The sequence below is a fragment of the Lasiodiplodia theobromae genome (genome assembly GCF_012971845.1).
Source record: "Lasiodiplodia theobromae strain AM2As chromosome Unknown scaffold_26, whole genome shotgun sequence".
NCBI lineage: Eukaryota > Fungi > Ascomycota > Dothideomycetes > Botryosphaeriales > Botryosphaeriaceae > Lasiodiplodia > Lasiodiplodia theobromae.
In genome coordinates, this window is record NW_023336467.1 from 447,570 (window position 1) to 464,459 (window position 16,890).

General features: G+C 54.7%; 5 protein-coding genes across 5 annotated transcripts; 3 read left to right on the top strand and 2 right to left on the bottom strand.

The window, feature by feature from the left end:
• Positions 1–967: 967 nt before the first annotated feature.
• Positions 968–3,682, top strand: LTHEOB_8355 (Beta-glucosidase 1; the record flags this gene model as incomplete). Its single annotated transcript, XM_035517823.1, has 4 exons — positions 968–1,082; positions 1,227–1,342; positions 1,455–1,735; positions 1,789–3,682. 4 exons carry the CDS (start codon positions 968–970, stop codon positions 3,680–3,682), a joined length of 2,406 nt encoding a protein of 801 aa, XP_035370475.1.
• A 2,363-nt stretch (positions 3,683–6,045) lies between these two features.
• On the top strand, positions 6,046–7,014 carry LTHEOB_8356 (NAD(P)-binding protein; the record flags this gene model as incomplete). The annotated part of the gene is made up of 3 exons (XM_035517824.1): positions 6,046–6,079; positions 6,265–6,591; positions 6,644–7,014. The coding sequence occupies 3 exons, from the start codon at positions 6,046–6,048 to the stop codon at positions 7,012–7,014; spliced, it is 732 nt and encodes a 243-aa protein (XP_035370476.1).
• Positions 7,015–8,968: 1,954 nt separating this feature from the next.
• On the bottom strand, positions 8,969–10,095 carry LTHEOB_8357 (uncharacterized protein; the record flags this gene model as incomplete). The annotated part of the gene is made up of 3 exons (XM_035517825.1): positions 8,969–9,164; positions 9,274–9,886; positions 9,939–10,095. 3 exons carry the CDS (start codon positions 10,093–10,095, stop codon positions 8,969–8,971), a joined length of 966 nt encoding a protein of 321 aa, XP_035370477.1.
• Positions 10,096–11,939: 1,844 nt separating this feature from the next.
• On the top strand, positions 11,940–12,632 carry LTHEOB_8358 (At hook domain-containing protein; the record flags this gene model as incomplete). Its single annotated transcript, XM_035517826.1, has 1 exon — positions 11,940–12,632. One exon carries the CDS (start codon positions 11,940–11,942, stop codon positions 12,630–12,632), a length of 693 nt encoding a protein of 230 aa, XP_035370478.1.
• A 380-nt stretch (positions 12,633–13,012) lies between these two features.
• Positions 13,013–16,697, bottom strand: LTHEOB_8359 (Mg2+ transporter protein CorA-like/Zinc transport protein ZntB; the record flags this gene model as incomplete). Its single annotated transcript, XM_035517827.1, has 8 exons — positions 13,013–13,032; positions 13,103–13,604; positions 13,694–14,092; positions 14,417–14,600; positions 14,650–14,810; positions 14,868–15,043; positions 15,232–15,628; positions 15,675–16,697. 8 exons carry the CDS (start codon positions 16,695–16,697, stop codon positions 13,013–13,015), a joined length of 2,862 nt encoding a protein of 953 aa, XP_035370479.1.
• Positions 16,698–16,890: the final 193 nt, after the last annotated feature.

A 16,890-nucleotide genomic window follows, 5' to 3' on the forward strand; every position in this document is an offset into this window, starting at 1 on the left:
CCAATGACCGCACGGCTCAGGCGACCACCGCTCATGTGCAGCCTGGAGGGTGACATCTCGAGAGCGCACTGACGGAATGCACACCATCTGGCGAAACTTCGGCACCCCGCGATCAGGTTCCTGGTCGTTGGGCCGCCATAAGCGACAATTCTGGGGTGCATCCGCGGTGTGGGCGTCGGGAAAGGCCACCGGCTCGGTGAGGAGTAAGTGAGATTGTTTCCTGCACGGCAAGCAGCCTAAACTCTGGCATGCATTTTCCAGAATCCCATTCTCGCTGAGCTAACTAGGGCGAAGGGCCGTTGAGCCGCATCTCCTTAGCCACCCAGAGCAGACGTGGAGAGACGCCGGGGTGGTCGTGGGCTGACGGTTCGGCATTCCACAACGTGAGCGCTCGGTATTCACCGTTCTGGAGCCGCCGTGTGGGGTTCATGTCGGCAAATCATCCCTGCCGTTTCTCCAATTTCTCCCCCTGTTCTCCAGATTCGAAGGAACTAAATGCGGGGGGCTAACCCGAACGAGGCATGCTCACGCTGAGCCGTGGTGCTCCCGGGCCGCGACCCTCGTGCTGGCCGGGGCGTAGTAAACATGGATCCACAGCGCCTTCACCACCTCGGCGCTTGCTTCTCTCAAAATTTCTTCACCGTCACTCGTCACATGGCGGCCGCCAAGCGTCCTTGGCTGGCGGACGCGCCCATAGAGGGCCTTTCGCGCGCCACAGTCTCACCGGCGCCGGCACGACGCACGCCATTCAGCTCGGTGGGACTTGCTGCATCCAGGCATGCGGCTTCCGGTGCTATGGGTGCATTGCCGCTGATCTGCCGGCGCGGATGTCGCCTTGTGGTGTCGTGAGGAGGTACGAGTCCGGCACTGCGCGTGCGGAGGTAGGCACGGCCTGGAAGGCGTATAAAACCTCTGGGTGTTGTCCGCACTGTTGAGGCTCATCAAGCTGATCAACATCCTTTTCGCCATGGCTTCCGCAATCAACTTTTTGGCTCTGCTCGGGATCGCCGCGTCTCTGGTGTCTCCGGCATCCGCCTGGGATCACTCCCTGTACACCACCAGCCCGGAGATCCTGCCTTCACGTAAGTCTTCTTTTGCTTCCCTTTGGCCTGTCTTCGGTGTTTTGGCACAGAAAATTCTTCACTAGGCTGGCAATTTATGCCTTGAGTGATTCCATGTGTCACTGAAATTTGGATCGACAAGATGTAGTCACTGACTGTCCACAGCAAATGCAACCGGTGTAGGCTGGGAGGATGCATTCGCCAAGGCAAAGGACTTCCTTGCCGAGCTGTCCTTGGAGGAGAAAGTCTACTTGGTCACCGGTACCACCGGCCCGTGTGCTGTAAGTTCCTTACCTGCCGATCTGTAAACCAGATTCGCCTGCAAACAGATGCTCTCGGAGTCATTCAGGATTCTACGAGTACCATTAAAAGGCCATTGCTAATTTGCTGTAGGGTATGATTGGGTCGATTGAGAGACTCAACTTCACCGGCTTGTGTCTGCAAGATGGTCCTGTGGGCATTAGGCAGGCAGTCTATGCCAACGTCTACCCTGCTGGCGTGAACGTCGCATCTACCTGGGACCGCAACTCTTTCTACAAGCGAAGCCACTATATGGGCCTCGAGTTCAAGGCCAAGGGTTCTCAGATCGCCCTGGCGCCCGTTGTCGGCCCGCTCGGCAGAGACCCATACGGCGGCCGTAACTGGGAGGGAATTTCGCCTGAGCCGTATTTGAGGTATTTCATCCTCATCGCGTGCGATTATATATACAATGCTAATATGGCTTTAGCGGAATCGGTGTTGCGGAGAGTGTTATCGGTCTGCAAGATGCTGGTGTCCAGGCCACTACGAAGCACTTCATTGGCAACGAGCAAGAGACCCAGCGCAACCCGAGCACGGCTGATGATGGCACAAGAATCGAGTCTCTGTCGTCCAACATCGATGACAAGACCATGCACGAGAGCTACCTGTGGCCCTTCGCCGACGCAGTGCACGCTGGTACTGCTTCGGTCATGTGCAGCTACAACCGCTTGAACGGTACCTACGGCTGCCAGAACTCGAAGACTTTGAATGGCCTTCTGAAGACAGAGCTGAACTTCCAAGGCTATGTCATGTCTGATTGGGGCGCGGTGCACTCGGGTGTTGCCACCATCGAGGGCGGTTTGGATATGAACATGCCCGGTGGCATTGCCTTCACTACCCCTTCTCCTTCATACTGGGGCGAGAACGCAACTCTTGCTGTGAACAACGGCACCATTCCGGAGAGCAGACTGGACGACATGGTCCTCAGAGTCCTGACCCCGTACTTCCACCTTGGCCAAGACCAGGACTTCCCCAAGGTCGACGCCTACTCCAACATCCTCAATGGCAAGGCTGAGTCGACATGGGTCAACAGCTTCGAAGTTGGCACTGAGGAGGAGGTCGTTGACCTTCGCAGCGATGAGACTGCCCAGTTCATTCGCGAGTCTGCTGCCAACGGCACCGTTCTGCTCAAGAACACGAATGGCGCTCTTCCCTTGAACGCTCCCAAGAACATTGCCGTTTTCGGTAACGCGGCTAGCGAGTATTCCGAAGGCCTTTACTCTCTCATTGGCGGCAGCCCCTTCAAGGCGAATGATGCAGAGTTCGGCAACATCCCTTCTGGTGGTGGTAGCGGAACCGGTCGCTTCCCTTACCTCGTCACTCCCCTTGAGGCCATCAAGACCAAGGCCAAGGAGGACGGCTCTTTCCTGCAGTACATCCTCGAAAATGAGGCCATCACCGGGTACGGCATCAGCTCCCTTTTGCCCAAGCCCGACGTTTGCCTCGTCTTCATCAAGTCCTGGGCGACCGAGGGCTTCGACCGCGAGACCATCTACCCGTCGTACAACGGCACGGGCGTCGTGAACACGGTGGCTGCCAGCTGCAACAACACGATCGTCGTCCACTACGGCACCGGTCCCTCTCTCTTCCCCTTCGCCTCCAACCCCAACGTCACTGCCATCGTCGAGGCACACTTCCCCGGCCAGGAGGCGGGTAACTCGCTCGTCGACGTGCTCTACGGCGCCGTCAACCCGTCGGGCCGCCTACCCTACACCATCCCCGTCTCCGACAGCGTCTTCCCCAAGACGCTCGTCAACTCGACCGACCTGGTCGAGACGACGGACCCGAACGCGTGGCAGGCCGACTTCACCGAGGGCAACATGATCGACTACAAGTACTACATCGCCAGCAACACGACCTCCAACGTCCTCTACCCCTTCGGCTACGGCCTCTCGTACACGACCTTCGAGGTCTCGGACCTCGTCGTCGCCGCCGCCACCGACGCCGCCATCGCCGGCACCACGCCCTCCGCCGACGCCACCATCATCCCCGGCGGCAACTCCGAGCTCTGGGACACCGTCTACACTGCCAACGTCACCGTCTCTAACACTGGTGACGTCGCCGGCGCCGCCGTGCCCCAGCTCTACGCCAACCTGCTCGCCGCTGGCGCTCCCGCTGGCACCCCCGCCTGGCAGCTGCGCGGCTTCGACCGCGTCGAGCTGGCGGCCGGTGAGAGCAAGACTGTCGGCTTCGAGCTCCGCCGCCGCGACGTCTCCTACTGGGACGTCGTCGCCCAGGAGTGGCGCGTGCCTACGGGCGCGATCACGGTCGAGGTCGGCTTCAACGTGTTGGAGAGGACGCTGAGCGCGACTCTGCCTTAGGTGGTTAAAAGGAGTTGATGATGACGATACTACATAATGATGTGGATGATGTATTTATATTTTCGGGTTCGCTTTCGTATAGCATAGCTCAATGTGTAATTTCTTATCGCCATGAACCGTGCCCAGCTTCGGCGGCTATCAGTGAAGTGTGATTGCATAAGAATAAAGGTCATTGCGAAGGTCTGGAGTGAAGATTTTGCCGGAAACGCAGCGGCCCCCAATCCTGCTGATAGGAAATCAATGACTCAGACTAACCCCGCATTCCTAAAATTTCCGTGTACAATGTCAGGCCTCCTTTAAACTCTACAGCAGAGCCCGTATTCTTTGAAGTTACGTTTGCGAGCATTTCACAGTACCGACCATCATCCTCATTGATATGTTGAGTTGTCTCGAGATTGTCACAACACTTTGCCGCAGGTTTACCGCCCGAGTCTTCACGAACGCTTCCACACGCATCAAAAACGAACACATATTATCCTGTACCTACAACAGTTTTGCAGTGAAGTAATCACAATTCCACAAGATGGCGTTGTACGATCTGTCACATGCAAGCAGTACGGGTTATCTTCAGATCCAAAGCAGCATCGTAGAGCCCAAACCGGTTATTGAGATTGCTCTCAAGCTCGATGCCAGTCAACAAAAGGGTCTTCTTACATCATTTTCCAGCGGGGACAAAGTCGAGGGCGAAGTGCTTGTGACAGCTGCGGGAAAAACTAAATTCCACGACATAAAGATTGGTTTTGTCGGTATGTATTCTCATTGAGCCATCTACAACACTACAATCGGGGACACAGAAACCATTAATTACACTTAAAGTCTGAGTTTGGGTACTGATCAACATTTCCCCCAGGATCAAGCAATACCTTTTGTCAGAGCGCATCACGAAAGACTGGCACCCATACTTTCCTTGAGCTTGATCAACCCATAGCCGAAGCAGCACTGCCGAATCCACGTATTGCTGAAGCCGGCCGAACTTTCAAGATCCCTTTTACTTTCGTGATCCCAGAGAAGCTTCTGTCAGATGCATGTCGATGTTCCAACGAAGAGGTCCATAGCATGCACCTACAGCTGCCTCCAAGTATGGGTGACGCGGTGACTTCTGGGCATGGCGGCAAGCTTCGTGATGACTTCACGGAGAAGACAGCAAGGGTCTCGTATGCCATTAAGGTGACGATGCGCGAGTACAAGGCCGACGGCAAAATAGCCACTCTTGTAGAAAAGACCAGAAAAGTACGCGTGAAGCCCATTTACGAGCGCCGGCAAACTCTTCTCAGCGGATGCGAAAACACCGATTACCGACTCAGGAATGAGAGAACGATCCGCAAAAGATTTGGGGAGGCTTTGGGCGAATTAGCAATGGAGGCCCAACAACCGTACAGCCTACATCTGGAAGATACGCGCGCGGCGACCTACGACCCTCTGGGTGGGCAGGCAAGGGCCTTCCTTCGTTTCGACCCTGCCAAAATGGATAGCCCTCCACCAGATCTTAGCAGTCTGAAGAGCGAACTAAGAATCGTCACTTTCTTTGCTACAACGCCACGGGTCCAGTTCCCATGCCGCGACCAAGCTCAACGTGACACTTCTATGGACTTCAGTTCGGTGACACTACCACTCGCGTCTCGCTCTGTAAGCTCTGGACTGTGGACGAAACAGGAAGGGGAGGGGGGAAAACCGTTCTACACCGCAAACCTCCAAATTCCCATCGAGCTCCCGACAAACAAAACATTCGTCCCAACATTTCACTCATGTCTCATCTCTCGCGTCTATCGCCTCGACCTGTCCATTTTCACATCCTCGGTGACTTCCCTTACTATAAAGGTTCCACTTTGGATCCTTTCCGAGGGAGGTGTTGAGGGTATCGCTGAGAACTCTCAGCAGGGATTCGATGGTCACGCTGTGAGAGCGGGACAATATGGGAGCACAAGATCGCCGGAGATGGAGTGGATGCAGGACCCGAGTACACCACGAAACCTCACACCACCACCCGAGTACTAGGGGAAGGAAAATGGTGGGCTGAAGAGACTCAGCATTGGGCGCATTGGAAAATGTCTCACTGGGGTTGTATTGAGAGTATTATCGGAATCAAACTGGGTGTGGTATTGCAAGCTTACGTGGAACATACTTGATAAGTATAGCTAGGTGTTGTCGTATGACTATCCCACTTTTCACAGCCCTATTATCCATGCTCAGCGTCCGGGGACTTGAACTTATTCAAGGATGTGTGACTGCCTTTTGTGGTTAGCTCGTAGGTGGAGCCAGTCGGCGTCAATCCCCGAAAACATTACATGAAGACTCATGGCCGCACAGAAAATTACGCTCGCATGTGTGAGAGGATTTTTCTGGCTTGAGGAATAGCAAAAATAATGGGCTTCAAAGTAGCACTAATCACTGGAGGCGGTATGTCGCTCTAGACCACGAAAGGTTCCCGGGGCTGATGAACACACGAACAGCAAGCGGCATCGGCTTGGCCACTGCAGAGGAGCTGGCAAAACAGGGAGGCTGGAAGCTTCACATCATTGACCTACACGAGGAGCGAGGAAAAGCAGCGGCCTAAGCTTTGCTTGACACGACTTTCCACAAAGTAGACATTAGCAATTATGCTGACCTCTGCGGCGTCTTCCGCAACGTCTTCGAAGCCGACAAACAGCTCGACTTCGCCTTCGCCAACGCCGGCACCATTGAGAGGAGCAACTTCTACGAGATCCATGGAGACGGCTCAGCACCACCGCCGTTGCCAGATCTCGCCACCATCGACATCAATTTGAGAGGCACCATCTACACCACCAACCTGGCCATCCACTACTTCCGCCTTTCGCCGCACAAAGGTGCAGGCGCCAACCTGGTCATGACGTCCAGCGCCGCCGGAATCTATCCCATGTACTACTCGCCAGTATATTCGGCGTCGAAGCGTAAGTTCTACCTACGGCTTGCCTCCTCATCCACCAGCTAAGCCGCGTCCAGATGGCATCGTCGGCTTCACGCGCTCAATCGCGCCGATCCTGCACAAGGACGGAATCCGGACGAACGTCCTCTTACCGGGGTTGGTGCGGAGCAACATCCTGGAGGAAGCGGCGTGGGCGGCGTTCCCTGCAGAAGCCGTCACGCCGGCGAAGCTCATGGCAGACGCGGTGCTGCAGGTCATTGGTGGCGGCGACATGACGGATGCACGCGGCGTGACGATTGCCGGACCTAAGCTGTATGGACGCTCGGTAGAAGTGGCGGTCGACCGGTTCTATTTCCGGGAGCAGCCCGAGTACTGCGATGAGAAGATGCGGGCTCTCATCGAGTCGACCGGCGACGATGCGCAGCTGGGGACGTTGGTGAGCGAGTGATATCCGTGGCTTTTGTAGAGAGACGTGAACTGTACCTAGGCACTTAGTATTCCGATGAACCCGAGCCCTTATTCTAGAAATGCTCACTATTGGATTTGCAGTAAGGTGGTTCTAGAATATTTAGAAAGTTAATGTCGCAGAATCGAAGACAAGATGTCAACATCACCTGCAGCGTCACCCACAGGCTCGCTTAAAGTGGTACTAGAACCGAAGGAGCACTTTATCATAGCCGTGAACGAGACGGATCCTAGTGCGACAAAGGAAACCGCGGTACACGTTGAGGTGAAGTGAGACCAAGGATGACCATACGCCTCAGAGCGCCCGGACGCGATGGGCAGCGTGGCCCTCACTTCACCAGATGAGCACCGCAGCTTCAACTACCGCAACTGACATTGTAGACGCGCGAACATCAAAACAGCCTCGGACGAACAAGCTGTCACTTCAGCTTCAGCTATGGCAATGGAGGCCGCAGATATGATATGAGCGAGGCAACGAAGAAATCAGCCAGTGGCACTACCTCAGCAGAATACCTCAGTGACGAACACGACAACCCTTCGGGTGGATGAGTCGCTTATACTGCTGCTCAGAAATGCCTTTGAATGAGGATGGTCTGCTCATCGGTTTCTGGTGGGAGGCGAACTGAGATGCGTGGGTGACGAAGCATCCGAAGAAACTCGTCTCGGCGGACGGGGAGGATGTGACTAAGGTGCAGTACACCACGGACAGCGGCACTAGATTTCCCTGCGCGTGCCCACCACCAACCACCTCGCCACCTTCGCCCGTTCGAGCCTCACTCGGATTAGAGAAAAAAAATGGCAAAAAACCTGCGCCTGCCCATCCGAGACGTAGCTCGGCGGACGGAGAGCTCTATGGCCCTCTTGGCAGGGAAAACCCCCCAAGCTTGCCCAAGGCTTCATTGGGATTTTTATTGTGGATAGGCAGCTGCTCTTTGTTTTTGTCCTTTTCTCTTTTCGACCTATCACAAGTGAAGTTAGCATGTTCTTTCGTTTAAATGGTAACTAGAGTAGTTACCACTCTGCCACGAAACCGTGGCAGTGCCCTGTGGGCGAAAGGGAAGGCTGATCTGTCGATTTATATACGTCATGCGGCCTCGAACCCTCCGCCAAGTAATTGCCTACACGTAACAGCATGTTCTCCCGGTCACTTCACTCACTCGAGAAACATCCAACCAACGAAGTAATCTTTACTGACTGCTCTTTGTGCAGCGGGGTCTATTCTGCATGCGTCTATCAATAATACGGGTTACAAAGGGAGTCCTCGTTCCGATGTGGGGTTTCCTGCAGATCTATAACACTTGTTGTCCTTCTTCGTAGAATCTCTTCCCACTCTTTCAGGTTCTCACTGTCTGTATCGCACTCTATCTTTGTGGTACTAAAATCAAACCAAATATAGTCCTCTCCTGTGTTGTTCCGTGAAGTGTTCTCCCTGTTCTCGCTCCATACATGTTCGCGTATCGGTTCAGGCCAGGCCTCTGGCACAAGGGCCCGCAGAGACTCTTATATCGAATGAGTGGAGTGTGTTTGCCTAGGTGCGCATCTCCGGTGACGCTGTGATAGTTGTCGGGTGCTTTCTGCCCAAGATCCACGGGCGTTCTGCATGACTTTGGCAATCTGCAGTTGGTACACTCGGAGTGAAGCACTCCTGGCTTTTTTCGATGGATGTTCTCTTCCTTTGTTCCAAATCAACCCTCGGTACGTCAAATATTGTCAGGAATATCTACTCAAAGCCACAGTGGATGGCAGAAAATTTTGCCCTTCCATAACCCGTTAGAGATGCTACTGCCTTCGTGGGTAGTTGAGGAGAACACAGGCTTTAAAAGCCCACAAGAACATCCACAAATCTACGAAAGTGAGATGCAGTATCTCTGGTAGGGCATGTTAGGAAGTGCTCATCTTCTCTTCAATCGACTGTAACGTATTCGAGTAGTCCTTTATTAGTCAAGATCATCATTCGCGGGTTTGGCCTGCCCGTTTGGCTCGCTGTTCTTGTCCTTTTCCACCTTCTCCCATTCTTCCTGCTTGGAGCCTTCGGTCTCGCTGGAGCTCCCGGTATCGACATGCTCGACAGGAACGAGGGAGAAGAGGATGACAAAGTAGACTTCCTTCGTCTCGAGGTTTCTCAGGACATATCTAAGAGTGTGAGTTCTTTGTCAGTCAGATTAACTGTTGGAGCTAAAGACCGAACAAGCGCGTGTTTTTGGTGGGGGAGTTCAAGCCAGACAACGTTTTAGGGACATACCGAAGGGGCTGACCATCCCAGTACTTGATGACAGGGATGGTAAGAATAGGAAGCTTCAGCGAGAACTCGTTGAAGTCCAGATAGCCGTTGAAGAAGTCACACGCGTAGGCACGATCCTTCTCGAAGACGAAGTCTTGCCTGGGCTGGAGCTGCTGGTAGTGCCTCTTCCTCTGCGTGTTGTTGGTAGGCATGCCTGACTTTTCGCGCACTTCCTGGCCGTCTGCCTGAGCACCCTCCTTGAAGATTATGGCGGTTTGGTCTCCTTCGCCGGTCTTCTCGCCGGCGCCTTCTGCGACCTCGTCGATGCTCTGATCCTTGCCGCCAACTTGTAGTATGTTCATGGAGCTCAAGATGGGCGAGTAGAGGTAGGGCTCGTCGGCGTATGGGTCGCCCTCCATGGTGGCGTCAACCCACCCCTTGACCCAGTTGAAGGCGGTGCTGAAGCCCCATGGCAAGCGGTCGCGAATAGGATGATCAAAGTCATTTCCGAAAACGAGTTTGTCGCCAGCGATATCCTTCTTCAGGCGGAACGAGTATGCTATGCTGTAGCGATCGCCGGTGTGGTCCGAGTGCTCGAAGTATGGCGATGTCGCAGGGGAACCTTGAGGCAGACCTTGGGCTGAGTTAGCGTACATGAGCTTCAGAAGTCAAACAAGACGTATTACCGCGGTAGTCCTTCACGCGGACCCAGACCTTGGCGTCGAGGTGCTCGGTTGAGATCCCAACAGAGTTGGCCGTGTTTACGAGCACTTCGGTGTGGTTCTTTTCGTCGTAGTCCGGACCAGCGGTAACTTTGAGGATGTATTTGGTGTAGTCAGCCATGGTGAAGAGGTTTCTCGGCAGGAAAGACCGTGGAGGTGGTGTGAGACAGTACAAGTGGACGTGGTGGACGAAAGATGCGGCCCGACTTTTGTGTCGAGAAAGAAAGCGGACAAGGGCTGATCATCCCCGCGACACCATGACGTCGTCGGGTCGATCTACCGCGCGCCACGTGCGAGATCTCGAGCGTTTAAGATTCCCGGCTTACTTCATGCCACGGATTATGAAAATGCTTGTTTCTCGTTCCATTCTACCCGAAACTCAGCACATTCATTATCATCATTCTCTATCTGGAGAGCGATTAACTGTGGAGCGGGGACAACAGCGAGGGTGCCGGAGCACAATGCGGCCTTGGCATTTGCATCGGAGCTTCTGTCGCCGACATCTCCAAACAGCGCGTCACCCTCGACGCGTCGTCTAGAACGCGACTCAACACCACTTATTCCTCGCAACGTCGGCCTTCTCTCCCGCCATGGCCCCAAATGGTAAATTTTTCAACCCATAGAGGGAATAACGTCTAATTAACTAATTGCAGATCGCGAGGAAAGACGCCGCATGCGCCAGCGCGGCGCCGGGTAAGCTCCACGCTCTTCCGCCGCCGCCGCGCCCCGCTTACAACCAGCAGCACGAGCGGTCTATCCGTGGGGAACTTTGGATTCACCTTCGGTGCTCCGGCTCTCCCTGCGCAACCCTCTTCGCGCCCAACCCCGAAAGCGCAGCCCCCTCAGCCCTCGTCGCATCGCACACCAGCTGCCGCAGCAGACCCTCTACCTGCGCAACGCTCAACTCGCCGAACTCCTGCCTCCAATTCATCGCGCCGCACCTCGAATGCACTATCTGCACAGCGCTCGTCTCGAAAATCCCCGGCCCCGCTACCGCCGAGAGCATCCGCTCGTAAAACGCCAAAGGAACAACCTCCCGTTGCAGCGCCGGGCGGTTCTTCGGTTCGGACTAGGAGTGGGACACAGCGGCGTTCGAAGACGCCAAGCCGTGAAAATGAACAGGCGTTTGTGACTCCATCTATCACAGGGAAGAGGAAGAGGCCCAGTTCTGCCAAGCAAGTGCCAGAAAGCCAGCAAGATGAGCTGGAGCAGAACGATGAGGAGCACCAAGCATCTGCAGGGAAAACGCAAGGAAGTTCATCAAGAAGAACAAGCGGGATTATCCATGCGACCCCGGTAACCGTTGCGGCGGATGCGGAGGATGAGTTGGAGGATAACGACGTGGACCATACATTGTCGACAGGGCGCAGACCTCTGAGCTCTTTAAAGAATGTTGGAAGCGCTAGGGCAGCTTCGAGCCCTGGCTTGTTCGTCAGTCAAGATGAAGCCAGCCCTGTTCCTGCTTCGAAACGCTCTGGGCGACCTCGAAAATCCATCGAAGACCCCGGAAGCACTGTCGCCGAGCCGTCCAAGACCGCCGCAAAGAGACCAACTCGCAGAAGTTTACCGGCAGCGAAAGTTCACGATGATTTGACCGAGGATGAAGAAGTTAAGGAAGTTGAAGAGGACGAATTATCTGCGGATGAACTTTCTCCAGTCGCTTCTCATCGCCAACTTGAGAGCATTCAGGAGGAGGATGCAGAATCAGTTGCTTCCCAGCCCGAAGAGGAAGCTGCATCTTCTGGGGATGACACTGTGTCTCAAGCCTCATCATCCAATATTTCAGCGAGCAACGTTGCATCTCAGCGGAAATCTCGTGGCAGACCTTCATTGCCTAAACGTGCGGCGCCGGCTTCAAAACCACGGAAAGAACAGCCAAGTTCAGCCGGTCCAGCACAAAAGCGGCCTCGCCGCAACGCCGCCGCCGCCGACAGAGGTCCACGTATTCCTGTTACTGTTTATCGCATGTCAGCGCCCCGCAAACCCACTGACGACGCTTCCGAAATCGATGAGCTCGAGCTCCCTACACCGTCCGCGGTGGCCAATCCGCGCCTGCCTGCTGTCAACCCCGTCGATATCCTTGCACAGGTCACTACCGAACTCATAGCCCGCATGAACGATTCCCTCATTCGACAGGCTGCCGAAGTGGGCACCTCCGACAAGCCTCGCCGTGCCGAGCTCAAGCGCCGCTCTGGTGTCGTCCAAGCCTTCTCCACGGAGCTGGCCGACCGTCTCTTCGAGCTGACCGAGGCTGTCGATTCCGGGGAGGCTCTGCGCGTTCGGCTCAAGGCTGCTACGAAGGAGAAGGTTGCGCTGCGCTCGGAGTTCTTGGGTATCCGTAAGGAGCGCGAGCAGGTCGCGCTGCGGATGGATGCGGTTCGTCAGGCTCACATGGAGGCTGAGGCGAAGAGGCGGCGTGATGAGGAACTGAGCGATGCGCTATATGGCATCGAGACTGCTGTGCAGCGGGGGAGGGAGAAGGCGGCGCGGGAGGGCCGGGAGGATGAAGGCCCGCAGGTCAGCCCCTTGTGGGAGATTGAGGATGCTTTGAGTAATGGCGTTAGTGCTGTTGGTCCTGGAGGTGGCTTGTTGGATAGGGTGAAAGACTTCAATGGCTTTTTGGGTAGGGCGGCGGGTGTGCTTGAAGGGAGGTCATGATTTGGTTTTACGTCATTGTTGGATAGAGCGTTTAGTTGTATACCCTCATTTGTTGGATTACATTGGCGTTAGTTGAATCAAACTTGGATAGGGAAGAACTGCTGTCCTTCCAAATCATCTGCTCCTCTGAAATTTTTGTCTCTGCTGATTGCGCTTTGACTGTTCTGAGTAGTCTCGTCCAATCCATGGTGTCTGCACCACGAAGAGCACTTTAAGTTCCTACAAACTTCTCCGATTTGTTTTACGCTCCTCTCACCTCCTTGATGCCAATGTCTTTCTTCTGATCAGCCCGCCCTGCACCGTCCTCCTAGGTGCAGCGGTTTCCTCGTCGCCATCTTCTCTCAACCCCGCAGTCACCCTCTCGGTATAAGATACCGGTCCTACAACGCCTCCACGCCCTCTGCGGCCCCCAGAAGACCGGTTCCCGCTCAGCATCCGCAGACACCAGCTCCACGCATTACCCAACTCACCAGCCCCGATAAGCCCCAGCAAAATGATCAATATCGTCAGCGGTATACCCGCAGCCCAAAAGACCCACTGCCGATGCGGCATATCGCGAATATCCGCCGTATTCATCCCCATAAACCCGGACACAAACGACAGCGGCAAGAACACGATCGTAACGATAGTAAACGCGTAGATGGCAGCCTCCTGGCGGTCCTTGTTGGAGTCGATCATCTCGAGGCTGGCCAGGCGCAGCGCCTCGGCGTTCTGGCGCATGCCGGCGAAGCCGCGGATCTTGGAGTCGACGGCGGCGGCGCAGTTGTCGACGACGTTGGGCGCGACGGCGTAGGGCGCCGAGAAGAGCGTGCGCCCCGCGTGCTGCTTGCGCTGCTCGAGCGCCAGGCCGAAGTCGGTGAGCACGGTGAGTTGTTGGTTTAGGACGTTGGTGATGGCTTCGAGTTCTTGTTTGAAGGCGTTGATGCTTTTTTGGTGGGCGCGGTTGAGTGGGTCTTCATCCATGCGGTGTTTCTGGGTCGTTTGTCAGGATGGTTGCGGCTAAGAGAGAGAGAGAAGCGGAGAGGGTGGGATGGGAAGAGGGAGTGCGGGATTCGACGTACCAGTTGGTAGTAATAGTCACGATACGAGGTGAATACGTCAGGTCTCATGCCGGTGAAGTCCATCAGAAGCTCTTGTGTGAGCAGGCTCAATATGCCTAAAGGCATGGCAGCAGCTCTGTTCTCTAAGGGCTTATCTTGGAAGCTGCGCAGAAAGCTGGGCAGACCGCTAACCAGTTCGTTCTCGGAGCGCTCGAGATGGTGGTCGAATGCTGACATGTCGGAAGGTTTCCAATGACAGACGGCCAAACATGTGTGGATCCAGGCCACAACGAACTTGTCTGGAGGGTTACTTTGAGATGGCGGGGGAACTTCGAGGTCGGATATGTTTTTGGATAGGTCTCTCAAGCGCTTTGCATAAGTCGAGATTCTGCTGAGCTCTTCAATGTCTGAGAGCTTGTCCTGTGGAATCGGTCTATTCAGCATACGGTGAATAGCTGCCCAGAAGCAAGCTGCTGCTGTGGCTTGGCAGTCTAGCGGAAGGAAAAACTGAAATATGTCCACGAAGTCTTTGACAAACCCAGTCACTGATTTCTTCCATTCTAGTGCCGCCTTTGTGGTTGTGGGAAGCGCTTCCAAAGCATCTCTCACAGACTGGTACGAAGATTTGTTTCGCTTTCCCTCAATGAAAGCTGATTTGTACTCTTTTCGATCGATCGGATGGCTCTCTCTAAGCAGGAGTTTTTGAACCTCTTCCAACGCCTTTCCCAAGCGAACTGCGCTTACGGAGCGATCTTCGCTATTGCTGGTGCTAGCCAGCCAGGTAAAAACGTGGAACTGGTCCTTGGTGAGCTCCAAATCTGGCAAAATCACCGGTACGCTCGATGGTTCGGAGACCAGAGTCTCAGCATCATCATCAGAATAGCCTCCTGGGGTGATCGTTGGTATCCTCAGCGAGTATCCGCTGTCACTGGAGGATTTGTGAGCAAAACTTAAATGTAAATCTAACACCAACATACCCGCTGCTGATAGATATCCGGACTGTTGTCCGTTGCGCTTTCTCGTAAACTTTCGGCCAGTCATTCTCGCTCAGCACTGTGCTGTCGAAGGTGATGGTGTATGAGAAACCAGCTTCGATGTCGTAGTCAACCATGGTGTCAAAAAAGTTTGAATGTAGCATCTGTAGAACCGAATCAGAAATAACCAAAAAGAAAATTATATGTAGGATGTGACTTACAAACCATGTTTTGCACTTCTCCAATGGTAAAAGCCATATGTTCATGCACTCGTCGGATACCTCGATATACCGAGGCGTTGATTTCACTGCATCAGCCGCCAAAGGTTGTGAGGTGATTGTGATTGAATCTCGGGCAATCGATGGTGGATCTTCGCCCGAGCAAGTGATCATGAACTCTACAAGAAAAATTAGCAAACGACCCGGAGGAATCTTCTTCATTGATAGTATGATAAATGTCGTGTCTAGCTATACTCCAAGCATTTGGGGCAGTTGTTACATATGGAAGACGATGGCTCTGCAAAACATTCACGGGATGCGAGCCTCTCACGCAGATTTTGAAGAAATAAAGAAATGCAAAACTCACTATCGTCTACGATGAAAGCCCAAATCTGACGCACATGAAACAGAAAGTCTTTCGGCGTGTTCGGAAGCTGGGTCACGGCCTGCTGAAGATCCTGTGCTCGACTGGCTGAAGAGAACAGTGTCTGTAACAGCGTCCTTTTCGGGTGCGCTTTGGAGTTCTCTGGGAGCCTTGGTGGTCCATACTTCTCAAGCGTGAAGAAAGGCAAACAGATGAAAGCAACGCCGGGAGCTCCCGTAGTGTCGTCAAACTCTTGGTTGAAATTAGCCATCATGTATCTTCCTTGCATCCCATCCTGTGTTAGCAATGGCTTCTCGAACTGTCTGGAGATGCCTCTCAGCACCTTCGAGACGTATTTCTTCTCCTCCTGGTTAAGTCTGCCTGCCTTCTCCACCCGCCGCTTTGTACTGTTAGCTATTGCTGCATTCGTACCTTTCAGAACTTACCGTGAAAGCCTCAAAGTTCATGAAATCCTGTTTGACATGCACCCACTCATACAGGCCCCTTCTCGCTTTTCCCCTCGTACCTACTCCTTTCTCCATCTCCACGACTAACTCTGCCACCGGATCCTCTCCACCACTCCCATTCTCCACCCACTGCGAGAAAAGTACTCTGTACCTCGTCTCATGCGCACTCCCCACAGCACTCGTCGCATCAATGCCATTCACGCCTACGGCCCCTCCCCCCTCCTCCTCTTTCGCATCACTCACATCCCTATCACCTTCCCCTTCTTCCCCCAACCCTGTCGCAAACACCCCAAAAACATCCTTACTCCGCATACTCAGCATAAAATCCCCATACCGCATCCCCTCACGCTCCTCATACCCCAACCCACCCCCTCCGTCCCCGAACAGATCCTCCGGCGACTCCTCAAACGCAATCTCCTCCCCATACCGCTCCGGCATCTCCGCCGCGACTTCTTCTCCACCAGCTGCGGGTGCTTCTGCGACGACATCCTCAGTCCGACCTACCCTGACGGAATGCCTCGTCGGAATCGTCGTCGTATAGGTCGTGTAATCGCGATACCTACGAATCCTAGACCTGGACCTGGGCCTGGACCTGGACCTCTCGCGTCGACGCCGAACCTCGCGATACTCGTAGTCATCATCACCACCACCAGCACCAACAGCACCGACCTCGTACTCACGGTCGGCGGCGGCGGTGCGGCGGTTGCCGCTGCTGCGAGGCACGTACTCGAAATCCACAGGCAGGTCGGCCGGCGCTTCGATGATTCTGTAATCGTTGCGGGCGGTGGCGGCGGCGATTGCATCGTCTTCGGTGCGGCGCCGACGACGACCGTAGTCGATGTCTGCAGCAGCGGTTGCGAAACGCTGCTCCGGCCGCGTGCGCGTGACGTGGCGGCCGCCGTGGTCGCGGCTGTAGGGTGCAGGGCATGCGCCGCCGCTGCTGTTGTAGTAGTGGCGGTGCGAGGGGCGGGATGGTGGTGGTGATCCGCGGCGGCGGGACATGATGGCGCGCGAAGGTCCCCTTGCGTGCCTCCTGGTTTTTTTTTTTTTTGGCCGGTTCGGGGTCGCTCTTTGGGAAAGTGGACGCGTGTGCGGTAGGGCGGAAAATGGAGGCTGAGAATGGTGGCTCGGCGGCGATTTTAAGAACAAGGCATCAATTTAGCCCCCGAGAAAATAATTGACGACCTAAATCACT